The sequence below is a fragment of the Colias philodice genome, chromosome 20 (genome assembly GCF_061535455.1).
Source record: "Colias philodice isolate Cphi_HAF_F1 chromosome 20, ilColPhil1 Martin Lab GWU primary, whole genome shotgun sequence".
In the NCBI taxonomy this organism is placed as follows: Eukaryota; Metazoa; Arthropoda; class Insecta; order Lepidoptera; family Pieridae; genus Colias; species Colias philodice.
Window position 1 is genome coordinate 914,579 of NC_143105.1, and position 14,932 is coordinate 929,510.

General features: G+C 34.8%; 1 protein-coding gene across 1 annotated transcript; it reads left to right on the forward strand.

The window, feature by feature from the left end:
• Positions 1–192: 192 nt before the first annotated feature.
• On the forward strand, positions 193–14,432 carry LOC149479224 (solute carrier organic anion transporter family member 2A1-like). Its single transcript, XM_089708143.1, has 11 exons — positions 193–361; positions 671–841; positions 2,019–2,198; positions 2,646–2,837; positions 3,383–3,504; positions 4,624–4,719; positions 5,086–5,285; positions 5,898–6,011; positions 11,952–12,079; positions 12,493–12,633; positions 14,097–14,432. Exons 1-11 carry the CDS (start codon positions 202–204, stop codon positions 14,252–14,254), a joined length of 1,662 nt encoding a protein of 553 aa, XP_089564269.1. The 5' UTR covers positions 193–201; the 3' UTR covers positions 14,255–14,432.
• Positions 14,433–14,932: the final 500 nt, after the last annotated feature.

Here is a 14,932-nt window from a genome sequence, read left to right on the forward strand (position 1 = left end):
ACGCCGTACAAAAATCATGGAGACAATGGGAAAAAATCTCTACCTGTACTTGAAAACCGCTTCGTGAATCTTTAACCTTTAAGAATGCCTTCGACTTGATTTTGAACCACTAAGAGACATCAGTGCACACTTATCAAGGATCGGTTATCTAAATAAAATGCGTTTTTTTATTTTTGAACTATATTTATTTTTACAGTATTAATGAAAGGCTGGGGTTTCCTAAGGAAGTACATTTTGACGCTGCAACGCTTTGACCTGTTCCTCCAGGGTTCACTGTTGATAGTGATCTTCTTAGAGAGTAATGTCTACCTGCTTTTGCGCAGGAACGATGCGAGTGGTTTCTTGCCAACTGTTAATGAAGGTATGCTTTGAAATTAACTTAAAAATGTTTATATAATTTTGGAAAGAGAAAAATTCACCTTAACGTTTTGTTAAATAATCTATACTATAATATTAATACATATTATCAAGCTGAAGAGTTTGTGAAAAAAATTAATAAGCACAACATGCGTTTTAACATGCACAACCGCCAGAACGTCTTCTATTTCCAGTTATCAGATCATTCACACCCTTTATATGGATATACCGCTATTCTATTATTTATTTACTTATTATATTATTCTCGTAATAACATTAAAATCATTATGTATACATAAACTTTAAATTACAGAATGGGTAAAAATCGGTGTTGGTTGCGCGGAATTCCTTCTGGGCGCGCTGGTGGCCTGGCAGGGGAAATCCTGGCGGAATTTCACCCTGTCCTTCTGGCTTGGAGCTACGGCTGTGTGTGGGCTGATTGTTCTGGCATTCCCTTTCCCTGAGGCGAAGCGACCTGAAGTCGGTAAGACAATATAGATTTATTTTCATTTGAATATGATGTATATACTTAATATCTTAATTGAGACTAGAATAAATTATAAATACTACTTAATTTAAACATGCCGCGTTTCATCGTCTACAGTGCAATTATATCAAACGAGCGAATGCTCATTCTAAGTCACTATTCTTTTGTAACCATACCTGTTTGTGTAACCATAGGGATAGAGCATTCTTTACTTCTTTCGTTGTACTTAGTGCGAAAAGATCAGCAATATTGAACAACACTGAATACGACACAAAATAATGCACCGTTACAATAATTATTGTATCCATTGAAACCCTAATCAATTTTATTCAAGTCTTTAAAAAACTCTCAGTTATATACAATTTGCCTGTGCCATATACATTTAGGTATTTCAATTTTCCTCGGCTCTTACATAATTTTAAATACTTTATTGATTATATCTACTTAAGATTATTATAATGATATGCAAAAATTTCCTTAATGTTTTTTCCATCAAGGAAAATGCAGTTTTTTTTCTTTTTATCTATGATTCAACCATGATTCAACATTGTCTTAAGCTTAGGGAATAATCTTCGGAAAGTGTGTAGAAAGTGTGATAATAATTTGAATGCCGATTTTAAAATTAAATCTCATGCATCAATCAACTTTATCACTCTACATTACCGTAGATAAAATAATACAATACTTACTATAATTCGCCATCGCATTAAAAGATAAAATAATAATTAAAAAAAAACTTAAAATAATGATTTAAATAATAAAACAACTGGATGATATTATTATCATCCTGACTTTCAATCTTTAGATGATAATATTATTTCCTGAATTTGTACGTTTATGATTATTTATGTTTGTTTGCAAGAAATATTATTATACTAGAACTATAACCGCAGCGTGGCACGCGTTTTCAAAGAAAATCTCCCATAGTACCCGTTCCTGTGTTATTTCCGGGAAAAACTATTCTATATATTATTTATCCAAATTCTCTCTATGTGTGTGATTCATTTCATTCGGTTGGGCAGTTTTTGCATGAAACTTATGTTGTAAAATATAATATTAGTACCTAAAATAGTAAGATATAGTATTTCTTTTACTTTTAATGTTTCTCAGTATTATTGTTTAATAACAACGACATATTATGTAGAAACTTATTACAAGTTGTGATATTTCAAAGACCTCTGCGGCGGCTCCACCATCTCCGTGTACTCCGAAGTAGAGGATCCCCACCGCACCCCCCGGGGGGTGTTCCTGGTGATCACGGCGGTGATGTGCGCGCTCACCAGGATCAGCGTGTGGGCGCACGGCATCACCTACCTGGATGATCACCAGCCGGAGAATGGACCGTATTTCTATGGTAGGTGATGAGTTTTGTTTTGGGTGAAGAGCTGATACTGTCGAAAATGTAGGAAATATCAAAAGATAGAGATATTTTAAACTTACATGTATTGGCTCTTAATAAACTTTTTCACAACAACACAATTGCTCGCACTGCTACAATTTTTTTTTTTTTTCACATAAAAAATTATCCTAATACATTCGGAACAAACCCAATACGAAACCAAGCCTATTTTGATTTGAAAGTGGTGTAAATAAAACGGTGTAATACAAATGTCTTTTACTAAAATGCCGACCTTTTTACTTATCAGTCGATATTGGTGAACTATCACGACTTTTTACGTACCTACCCTAAATGTTAAGATTCATATTTAGGTAAAGTTCTGCACACTAAACATCTTCTCTAATTATTTCCTATTTAGGTTCCGTACTCTGAATATCTACTCTAATTAATAACACATTCCAGGTATCCTAATCTCCATCCGTCTATCAATCGGCATGAGCAGTTCCAACTGGCTCCGCGCAGCATCCATCAGGGACGACTGGTGGGAGATTCACCTCTCGCTAGCTATGCTGACGCTCATGTTCTCGATATTGTTCACATTGTTCCCACGGCAAATGCCGGATTATAAGGAAGTCGATACGCTGGAAAGGACCTGTGAGTTTAACTTTAATGTTATAATTCGTACTAGTGTTAAATGCGAAAAGTAATAGTGTGTGTCTTTATTATCAGCAAGTGGAGAGAACGACTCTACACACAACCTTTATTTTCTACTAGCTGTGCCCTGCGGTTTTACCCGCAGTTCTTCGCTCCTGTTAGTCTTAGCGTGATATATAGCCTTTTTCGGTAAATGGGCTATCTAACACCGAAAGAATTTTTCAAATCGGACCAGTAGTTCCTGAAATTAGCGCGAACGCTTCAGCTTTATAATATTACTAGCGGTCCTCCCTGGCTTCGCCCGTGGTACATATTTCGCAATAAAAGGTAGCCTATGTTCTTTCTCAGGGTCTAAAGATTGTCTGTGCCAAATTTCATCAAAATCGGTCCAGTAGTTTATGCGTGAAAACCATGCATACAAACCTTGCCTCTTTATAATATTAGTATAGATTAGTACCTATAGATTATATATTATAATATGAAGACAAGCTAGGAATGGATTGTTTTGTAGTACAATAATAAATTAATATATAATAACCTTTTAGGTATTTTAGAACCCTTGGGGCGAGTATTCCGCAATAAGTCGTTAATGCTGCAGGCCGTGGCACTTTCGTTCCTCAGTGCGGCCATATTTGGATACAATTCATTTGAGACGTACCTGTTACAGGTAAGATCTTGGAATTAAACTAGGAAAACTTTGCGATATAACGAAGAAAAATATTTTATTTTAACGAACAATAATAATTTATTTATTTATTTATTTATTTATTCACACACATATCAATTACCTTTACAGGATTAACCCAATGCGGTACTGACTAAAACTAAAATTCTTATACATATATTAAAACGAATACTAATACTAGAAACTTAAACTTATAAACTTACAATCTACTAAATGGACATACAATGACAATATACACAATCCAATAATAAAATATAATCCAATAATAAATACAATCTAAAAATAATAAATTAATAACAAATAATATAAAGAAGAACCTTTGATAATTCACCCAACTTGCATGTAAATATGTCCACCCTCCCATGGAGGTCATTAAGAACGCGGAGTGCTCGCACCAGAGGAGACTTCGCAAGCAGCTTGGTTCGTGCTTGCGGCACGTAGAGTAGTGGGGGCTTGTGACGCTTCTCAACGTACTTGTCCGGCACATACAGCGAGAGGGATTGGAGTACTCCGGGATTATGTGCAAATCCCCTCAATAACTGTATAAAGTATAGCGCAATGGAGAATTCCCGTCGCACCCTCAGTTCATTGTATCCTACCATACCCAAAATGAATAGTGTAGGATACATTAACGGGTAAAAGGGGTATAATGTCGTAATAAAAGACGAAAATTGCAATATATGGCCCGAAAAATGTATAGGTACCAATTTAACTTATACAAGTCAATAACAGCGTTAAAAACAACCGACTTCAAACTTGCACTTGCAACATTTACAAATACAGACAAAAATGCTCATAAAATAAAAACTACTGGGCCTATCCGAATAAAATTTTTATGGGACCAATTCGACACCATCCCGCATCGAACAAAAAAAGAATCACGTAAATCGGTTCAGAAACCACGGAGTAATCGGTGTACATACATAAAAAAAAACATACCGGCCGAATTGATAACCTCCTCCTTTTTTTTGAAGTCGGTTAAAAATAGACAGTATCATATTTTCATGATACATAAAATATTAAAAACACAGGAAATGATTAATAATTTCATATTAATAGAAGCTATATTTATTGATAGTTGACACAATGTTCATATTGCAGGCTAAATTCCAAGTGGAAACCATACATGAGGACCTGAGAACTTCACGCGTCATCACCGACATCTTCAGATCTTTAGTTATTATTTTCTTTGTAACGGTGAGTTTCTAGAATATTCTAGACGTGTTTAAAATTTAAATTGAATTGTTTATGAATAGCAGATATTATTAATACGATCGCGACGTCTGCCCTTGCCCATTGTATAATTTTGATAAGCTTTTGCTTTTTTTTAAAGCTTGCATGAAATCTTTTTATATTTTGATTTTCAATCGATCCTTGTAGCATTTATATAGGTACTTACTTATTTTATTTTCATTAAAGTGGTATAATATACTAATATACTATCAAAACTGATTACTTCCATGTTTCTTTTCCACACCTCGTTTTATAGTAGAACTAGCTTACCGCGCCCGCTTTGAAAACTCTACATAATAATATTTTTATTTTTCTTGTATGAAAACCCAGATATTCCGCACACGCTTTTCCGCGCGCCGGAGCGACGGCGTCAAGGCCACCACGGCGTCCAGAGTGGGTGGTGTGGTCACAATATTCGTGGCGATCGTGTTTGCTGTGCTCGCGGGGTTGGGTTGTACCACTGATACCATTGAGGGAAAGGGGGTAGGGAGGGGGGCGTATACGCAGCCAGCGTGTAGCCAGGAATGCGGGTGCGTTGATAATAGTATTTGAAATGATTTTGGTGTTTTTGAATACGTCGAAAAATACAGATTGTCTTCTGTTTTTTTAATATAAAATTTGATGTAAAGTACGTGCAGCCTAAATGAAGTAAGTAATAAAGAGAAAAAACGAAAGCTCTGAATTGAGAACTTTTTAACCTTTTGTTAGACAGATATACAAACTGTTATAGAATAGGTACATATGAACTACCGATAGATTTTGTATTGAGATTTTAGAACCTCATATTTTCTCAGAGCCAACCTCACCATTATAAAATTAATCATAGAGCAATATTTCAAGTTTCCAACACTAGTAATTTCACCCCAAATTCATCAGTTTCAACAGACAAACAAAAACTCTATTTATCTATATCTTTAACTAGCTGCTCCGCGCGGTTTCACCCCCGTGGCTCCACTCCTGTTGGTCGTAGCGTGATGATATAATTAACCTATAACCTTCCTCGATAAATGGGCTATCCAACACAGAAAGAATTTTTCAAATCAGACCAGTAGTTCCCGAGATTAGCGCGTTCAAACAAAAAAACTCTTCAGCTTTATAATATTAGCATAGATTATTATAATTTTATCTAAATAATATAACAGATGCGGTGAAACAACATACGGTTTCGCGCCAGTATGTACCCTGGACACCATGACGACATACCTGTCACCGTGCCACGCGGGCTGCCAGGAGTATGAGGATCTTAATGGCTTGTTGTGAGTGTACATTTGCTAAAATATTTATTCCTATAACCCATTGAGCCCCGAACGGCCAGATCCGACCGCGACACAATAGATTTTCTATTGTGTCTGTGATTCCGGTATCACTTTTCTATTGTGTCTGTGATTCCGGGGCCTGATGGAATAATATATGTAGAAAGGATAGATGCCGTAGACTGCACGGGGATTAAAGGGACTGTGCTTAAATTAATAGCAACACAAAATTTCCATAATAAATTTCAAATTAAAATAAATATTTTACATTTTCTACCATAACTTAACTACGTGTAAATATTTTTTCAGGTTGAGAAACTTTTAAAGAACAGAAAAAATCATTCACCCGCGTATTTCTCCTCATTCTTTAAAAATGTATCATTAACATTAATAAAGCATTTGAATGCTATAAAACTAAATATCAATTTACAGGTTTAGAAATTAAAGAGTTTAACGGATTTATTCATTACTAGCTTTCCGCCCGCGGCTTCGCCCGCGTTTTCAAAGAAAAACCCGTTCCCGTAGGATTTCCGGGATAAAACCTATCCTATGTCCTTTCTCGGGTATCAAAATATCTCTATACCAAATTTCATGCAAATTGGTTCAGTAGTTAAGGCGTGATTGAGTAACAGACAGACAGACAGAGTTACTTTCGCATTTATAATATTAGTATGGATTTAGTATTTGCATTTTAACGTCACTGGATAAAGATTGTTATTTCTCTATTCAATCAAATCATTTTCGAGTCTGTTAGGATTTCAAATTTTTATTTTACTAGCGACCCGCCCCGGCTTCGCACGGGTGCAATGCTGATACTAAATACACTACAGAAAAACTGTGAACGTTGTATAAATGTATATGTATAAAAACATAGCCCGCTCCGCCTTCGCACGGGTATAAAATAGATAGCCGGGCGGCCGGCCGCAATTTTTAAATCTGTAATATCTTCGAAAATATTGACTTAAATCATACGGTGTAAAGGGCCATATAGATCTATATTAAATGAACAATGTATTCAAGGTATTTAATTTGTTAAGGATTAATGCTGTATTGGTTAAAATCGCATCGAAAATTAGCCATTCTTTGTCGTAAAAAGTAAATGACAAAAAAAAGTTATTGTGGGTTATCCATAAGAGATAGACATATACCATCGCGGACTTTTCTGTAGACCTTTTCAATGTGTATAATACTTAGTACATTAATTTGATAAAACTCGTAGGGTTCAGCCTGCGTTTGCAATGTAAGCGGAAAAAATGTAATTTTTTACGACATCACATTAGAAACCTCAAAAATAACAGTACTTCTCCACTATTTAATAGATGTTATTATACATATAAACCTTCCTCTTGAATCACTCTATCTATTAAAAAAAACCGCATCAAAATCCGTTGCGTAGTTTCAAAGATTTAAGCGTACAAAGGGACATAGGGACATAGGGACAGGGAAAGCGACTTTGTTTTATACTATGTAGTGATATTATTTTTCCGACAACACTTTTATAAGAATAATACTTTTACTTTAATAAGAATAATATTGTAATTATATTATATGGGGACAGTTTAAATATAAATAATAAGGATATTGATGTAGGATTAAAAAAAATGTTAGATATTAGTAGTAAGACTAAATGTAAATTTATGTTGTGTACCTTGCCATACCTACCTGGTTTAACACAAGAACAAAATAGATTAATTCATAATATGAATTTAAAATTGTATAACCTAACAAATCATCATCGTGATGCATTTATTTACTTTGACATTAACTCATGTATTAAATCTTTTACTTTGACAAAGAATACAGTGTATCTGCCATATAGATATAAGCGTGAACTTGCTATGTTAATAGCATATAATATTAACCAGTCTGGTACATGTTCTGTATCAGACCATCAATCTACTATAATTTTATGTAGTAGTAATTTTATACATCAACCTAGGTTAAGTATTGACAGACAATCTAGCCCTAAGCTAGATTTAAACTAGTATATAAGACAACAGCTAAGCAGTCTTTTTCCATTGTGCATCAAAATATTCAAGGCTTGGCTAGCAAATTGTTAGAAATAGAATTGTTTCTGAATGATAACAATATTAAAATATTTTGTGTAACAGAACATTGGCTTAAACAATGTCAGTCGTTAGTAAATATTGAAAATTACAAATTAAAAAGTATATACTTTAGGACACAGGCTATTCACGGAGGTTCTGTTATTTTTGTACATGATAGTGTAAAATGTAAAGAACGAACTGACATTGTTAGTCTTTCTGTAGAACGGACCATTGAACTGTCCTGTGTGGAGCTGGAGCGTTATATTATTGTTTGCGTTTATAGACCCCCTTCCAGTGACTATAATATGTTTGAGACAGTCATGGAAGAAATATTAAAGCGTCTAAGCAGGAGTAAAAAAAAAGTTATAGTATGTGGTTGATTTACTTTTACAAACACAAACGGCTACACGAATTGTTAATTTGTTTCAGTCATTTAATCTATATAAACTTTTTAACGAACCCACACGAATTACACCTACTTCTGCAACTTGTATTGATAATATATACTGTGACTGCATCTGTTTAGAGAAAAATATTCTCAATACATTGACTTCGGATCACTGTGGCCAGAAAGTAGTTTTTGAATGGGATTGCATACCTACATTTAAAAGGATTAATGTTAGGCCTATAACTAAAAAAGGCATTAATAAATTTAGGAATAATATTAATAAAAACCTGCCCGTACTAAATGATCAATCCTATCCTAACAGTCCTTGTGAAATGTTTAAAAATCTTTTTAATTTAGTACATAAAGAATTTGAAAAAATATTTAAAGTTAAATCTTTAAATATTACCAACGATTTACCATTTAGTAAATGGGCGACAGCTAGTATACATAGGTGCAGGAACATTCTTTATGAATTATATGGTACTAGCGACCCGCCCCGGCTTCGCACGGGTGCAATGCTGATACTAAATACACTACAGAAAAACTGTGAACGTTGTATAAATGTATATGTATAAAAACATAGCCCGCTCCGCCTTCGCACGGGTATAAAATAGATAGCCGGGCGGCCGGCCGCAATTTTTAAATCTGTAATATCTTCGAAAATATTGACTTAAATCATACGGTGTAAAGGGCCATATAGATCTATATTAAATGAACAATGTATTCAAGGTATTTAATTTGTTAAGGATTAATGCTGTATTGGTTAAAATCGCATCGAAAATTAGCCATTCTTTGTCGTAAAAAGTAAATGACAAAAAAAAGTTATTGTGGGTTATCCATAAGAGATAGACATATACCATCGCGGACTTTTCTGTAGACCTTTTCAATGTGTATAATACTTAGTACATTAATTTGATAAAACTCGTAGGGTTCAGCCTGCGTTTGCAATGTAAGCGGAAAAAATGTAATTTTTTACGACATCACATTAGAAACCTCAAAAATAACAGTACTTCTCCACTATTTAATAGATGTTATTATACATATAAACCTTCCTCTTGAATCACTCTATCTATTAAAAAAAACCGCATCAAAATCCGTTGCGTAGTTTCAAAGATTTAAGCGTACAAAGGGACATAGGGACATAGGGACATAGGGACAGGGAAAGCGACTTTGTTTTATACTATGTAGTGATGAAGCAATATAATAAAGACCCATCTTTTCTTAGTTATGTTAGAAATTACTCAAAAATTTTTAAAAAAGTTTGTTTTACTGCAAAGCGTTTGTATATCAAAGAAAAAATACGCGACTCTGATAATAAAGTTAAAACAGTTTGGTCAATTATTAATGGTGAAATGGGTAAAAGCAAATCAAGTAATACCATAAAACTTGTAAATAATGACAGGGTTATTGACAAAAGTGCTGATGTTGCGCTTGCTTTTGAAGAATTCTTCAGTAGTGTCCCTGCTACTATTACTAATAGTTTAAATTCGTCTTCAGCACTTGCAGAGACCTTTTTGAGGGACCATGTTGCGGAGTGCAGTACATTATTTGAATTACGACACGTAACTGCTAATGATATTGTTACTGCCTTTAAGACGCTTAATCTTAAAAATACTTGTGATCTTTGGGGAATGTCCGTAAATTTAGTTAATAATATAATAGAAAATATTGCGAAAAATTTAGCTTCCATATTTAATAAGTGTTGTGACTATGGTACATTTCCTAATTTACTAAAGCTTAGTAAAGTTATACCTTTATTTAAGAAGGGCGATCAAGAAGACTGTAACAATTATAGACCTATCTCTATTTTACCAACATTAAGTAAGGTATTCGAGAAGTTAATATTAAACCAATTGAGTAGTCATTTTGCATCTAATAATTTACTGCACACCAAACAGTTTGGTTTCACAAAGGGGCGCTCAACCACAGATGCTGGAGTTGCACTTCTAACACATATATATAAGGCATGGGAAAACTCAAAAAATACTCTAGGGATATTTTGTGACCTCTCCAAGGCATTTGACTGCGTTGAACATTGTACTTTGTTACGTAAACTTAATCATTATGGAATTAAAGGAAAAGCCCAGAACCTCATAGCGTCATACCTGCATGATAGGATACAGACTGTAGTTGTTAATGGAGAACGTTCTAGCGGTGCGTCAATTAACATTGGTGTTCCACAGGGGTCAATTTTAGGTCCCTTCTTGTTCTTGGTATATATCAATGATCTTCCCTATTATTTGCAGGATAGGTGTGAAATAGTTCTGTTTGCAGATGATACCTCATTAATTTTTAATGTGGACAGGCATGACCCAAATGTCGACGAAGTGAACAGTGCTCTTTTACACATATCTGAATGGTTTACTGCCAATAATTTATTATTAAATGCCAAAAAAACCACTTGTGTTGAATTTTTACTTCCTAATGTAAAAAAGTTGAACAGAGATATTACCTTGAACGGGGAGGTATTGCATCCTACTGAGTCTACTGTATTTCTAGGGTTAACATTGGACGAGAAAATACAGTGGGGAGCCCATGTCAACACCGCTGCAGGTAAGCTCAGTTCTGCTGCATATGCAGTCCGAAAAATAAGGCATCTCACCGATGAAGATACGGCTAGATTGGTTTATTTCAGCTACTTTCATAGCATTATGTCCTATGGAATTCTACTGTGGGGCAGGGCTGCAGATATAGAAACTATATTTATCTTACAGAAAAGAGCCATTCGCTCTATATATAATTTACGTGCTCGGGACTCACTAAGAGATCATTTTAAGAATACTGGTATCCTTACTGTACCATCACAGTATATATTTAATAATATTTTGCATGTACACAAAAGCTCTGACTTACACACAAGAGTAGGAGATAGACACGATTATGGCACAAGGAACAAGAATAGAATTGAAATGCCATTTTTCCGATTAGCTAAAGTTAAAAATTCATTTATGGGTCAAGGTATACGCTTATACAATAGAATTCCTCACAATATTAAAGAGTTTAGTAGTTCTAAATTTAAAACTTACATAAAAAATGTACTAATTCAGAGAGCGTACTACAGTATTCAGGAATATATGGACGATAAAGACCCATGGAGGGTTGTCGCGTAAAAACCACAGGACAGTTCTTTGGCATATTATGTAGTTAGGTAGATATAAGTTACATATTATGTAAATTTATTGACATTATTTAAAAGAGCAACTATGGAGTTTCTTGCCGATTCTTCTCCATAGATACTGCTTTCCGAATCGGTGGTAAATGTTAAAAATACTATGTAATGACGATTCGAAAGTGCTACTAAATAGTAGTCTAATTGAATAAATGAATGTTTGAGTTTGAGTTTTGAGTTTGAGTTCGACGTTTCGCACACTTTGCAGCGAGCGTGGGTCACGCCGGTCAGTCTCCCCGTCTATAATATAATGAATAAATCGCGTTTAAAATCCGTTAAAATCGTTAATTTCTAAATGTATAATACTCGCTTAAAATCAAACACTAGAAAATTTATAGGTTGCTTCACAACTGCACATGTGGTGTGGGCACGCAGCGGGCGGTGCGAGGCAGCTGCACTCTACCATCATGCGCTATTATTTATAACATTTATCTCGTGTTCTTCACACTTATGCTGGCGGTTGGAGGTAATGCTGCTGAAAATATAGATATTAAATTTTATGAATGAAAGAAGAAGGAATGAGAGGAATTAATTTTAGGCGATTGGACTTCGTGACAATGGTGAACTTGAGCAGTCAAATAATATATGAATACCTACCCAATTTACTTTGCTTTATTTTGAAAACTGCATTTCACTACAATAAATACTTAGGAATTGTACAGTAGGTACATCAAATCGGTGAACGTAACATAAAAATAACACAGGAAAATAATTAATAATATCTACATTTTGATATTGTCGTAAGTTTGGAGCTTTACAGAGATATCCTTGCTGAATTTGTAAGAAAACTGTTTAGGAACAATTTCATTCAATAATTCCCTATACACTACATAACTCACTCATATCAAACAAGAGAACAATATAATTTCACCATTCCAGCGTCGGGTCTACTTATGCAAAGCATGTCAGTCCTCCGCGCAACCCGGCGGATTGACAAGCCACTCGCCATTGGTGTGACGTCAGCTTTCCTGGGCCTCATCGCGAATGCGTTGGGACACTTCTTGTATGTCGTTATTAATTGTGAGTATCTGTATTATTATTCTATTACCTAATTTTTTTTTTGATGTGAAACTTCTTTAGGCGCGTTGAGAGTAAAATTCTAGGTCATGGCAATACTATCACGTCATGGAGTAAGGCGACGATTTTGGCATCATTGAATCTTACCAGAGATGTTTCACTTCTGACACGTGTACACACGTTCTTTTTTTGTCAAATTTTTAAACAGGCTTAATAAGCTTAATTTAGAATATCAAGGAATGTTCTTGGAATGTTTTACTAAGCTGAATACATAATACAGTACAGAATAAACATAATAAATAATACTTATTTATCCTAAATAATGAACTAGGTGACGTTTAATAGTCTTAAACATAAATCTGGGGGCACGGCAGTGCCCCCGCCAAGTCGAGCAAAAAAAAAGCGGCACGGCCGTACCATCCTTTTCTCGAAGCAATTCGGGCCTTTTTCGACCCCCTATAATTCGGTTGTGGATAAAGCAAGAAACCTGAATCTTCAGTAACTAATCCGGCATTGTATAAACACGGAATATTTAAAATTTCAGTCAATTTGAACCAGTAGTTTAAGAATGACAACTTGTTAAAGTTTCTAAATTTTGTCACTCACTGACTCACCGATCATCAAAAGTCCAAGGCACTTCTAGCAGACTTAGAAGCTTCATATTTGGAATACATATAGAGTTTAGTGTCTTAATCATGGGAAAACTTAAATATTTTGTAATTTCGGTCCAATTTTCCAAATACACCAACTGCATCAATAACTTTGTAATCTCATATAAATATATGGGATTACAAAGTTATTTATGCAGTTTGTTAAACTAATCAAGTCGTTAGAAGTAGATGGTATCAAAAAGAAAGGCTCTACAAAAAGAAGTGAGATCCCATCAAAAACATCCTGTAAAAAACCCAAGTCTCGCAGCTCAGTCTTTCTACCGTCAAAAGTTGTGAGATCCATGTAATACCAAGTCGGTTAATCTATTTAGTGTCTACTTGAAGGACCTTCTGTCTTAAGTTATTACATAAGTTATTATCATGCCAATATTAAAAATATTTAACGTTTTAAACAAATAGATCGACTTGGACATCGCTTGATTTGATTATTAGTATGTATCACACTACACAGCACGACGGGCCAGCGACCAACAGGAACGAGAGTTTCAATCGCGTGAGGCGCGAGAGACTAAAGAATCTAATATAATATTGTAATATTCATTTTGTTTTCATGCGATGTCCAAGTCGATCTATTTGTTTTAAACGTTAAATATTTTTAATATTGGCATGATAATAACTTATGTAATAACTTAAGACAGAAGGTCCTTCAAGTAGACACTAAATAGATTAACCGACTTGGTATTACATGGATCTCACAACTTTTGACGGTAGAAAGACTGAGCTGCGAGACTTGGGTTTTTTACAGGATGTTTTTGATGGGATATTATTTACACATTTATTTATCGACTTTTTCAGATCTAACATGTGCATACGAAGTGAACAACGTGTGCATTATCCACAAGGACAGCGTGCTGGCGATGCCGGCGGTCAGCTCTGTGCTGTGTCTGCTGTCTGCGGCGCTCAGCCTGGCTGCCAGCCGCAAGAGCCAGGGGAAAGCTATTGTTAATAGCTGACGACTTTGAAGATTATTCATTTGACGACGTGAATTTAAATTGGGTTATTTTAAATGGGGATATACAAACTAGAGCATATAATTGATCATTTCTAAGTCATTTAATCATACGTATGGTCGAACTTCTGTTAAAATAAAATACAAAAAACTTTATTGTTACTAAAAAATTCCGAAAATATTACAATGCATAATAACACTAGGATTCCCTGCGTTGTGGAGAATAGTCTCTTTAGCTTAGCTTTCATCTATTTATACAATTTATACAGAAGTAAATACTTAAAATAACTACAATATGGTACGGGAGCTAGTAACGTTTTAAAAAAAGTCATTTCGGTTAGAGTCCGGGCTGTCTGGCTGGCGGTAGTGGTTGCGTTTATTAGTGCGCATCTTATCTGCACAGGAAAATATCCGTAATTTAAAGTCATTTATTAACGCGTAATTTTTAATCTTTTGCCTTTAGATAGATCCATCAGACATAAATTTTTTATTGCAAGGCGTTTTTTTCGTTGCCAGCCAGACAGCCCGGACTCTAACCGAAATAGGAAGAGAAACAGTATATCAAAGGACCAATCGACTATACTAAAATTCTCTCTTGTCAACGTTGCTAGCTCCTATACGAATACAATTTTCTAGTTGAATAAATTTCTGTTAGGCATAATGCTCACGTTTATCTGTACCA

Coding starts and splice junctions, on each gene's coding strand:
- LOC149479224 (XM_089708143.1), top strand. CDS start 202: ATGAAAGGCTGGGGTTTCCTAAGGAAGTACATTTTGACGCTGCAACGC. Junction 2,838..3,382: donor CGATACGCTGGAAAGGACCT/GTGAGTTTAACT, acceptor ATAACCTTTTAG/GTATTTTAGAACCCTTGGGG. Junction 4,720..5,085: donor TTATTATTTTCTTTGTAACG/GTGAGTTTCTAG, acceptor ATGAAAACCCAG/ATATTCCGCACACGCTTTTC.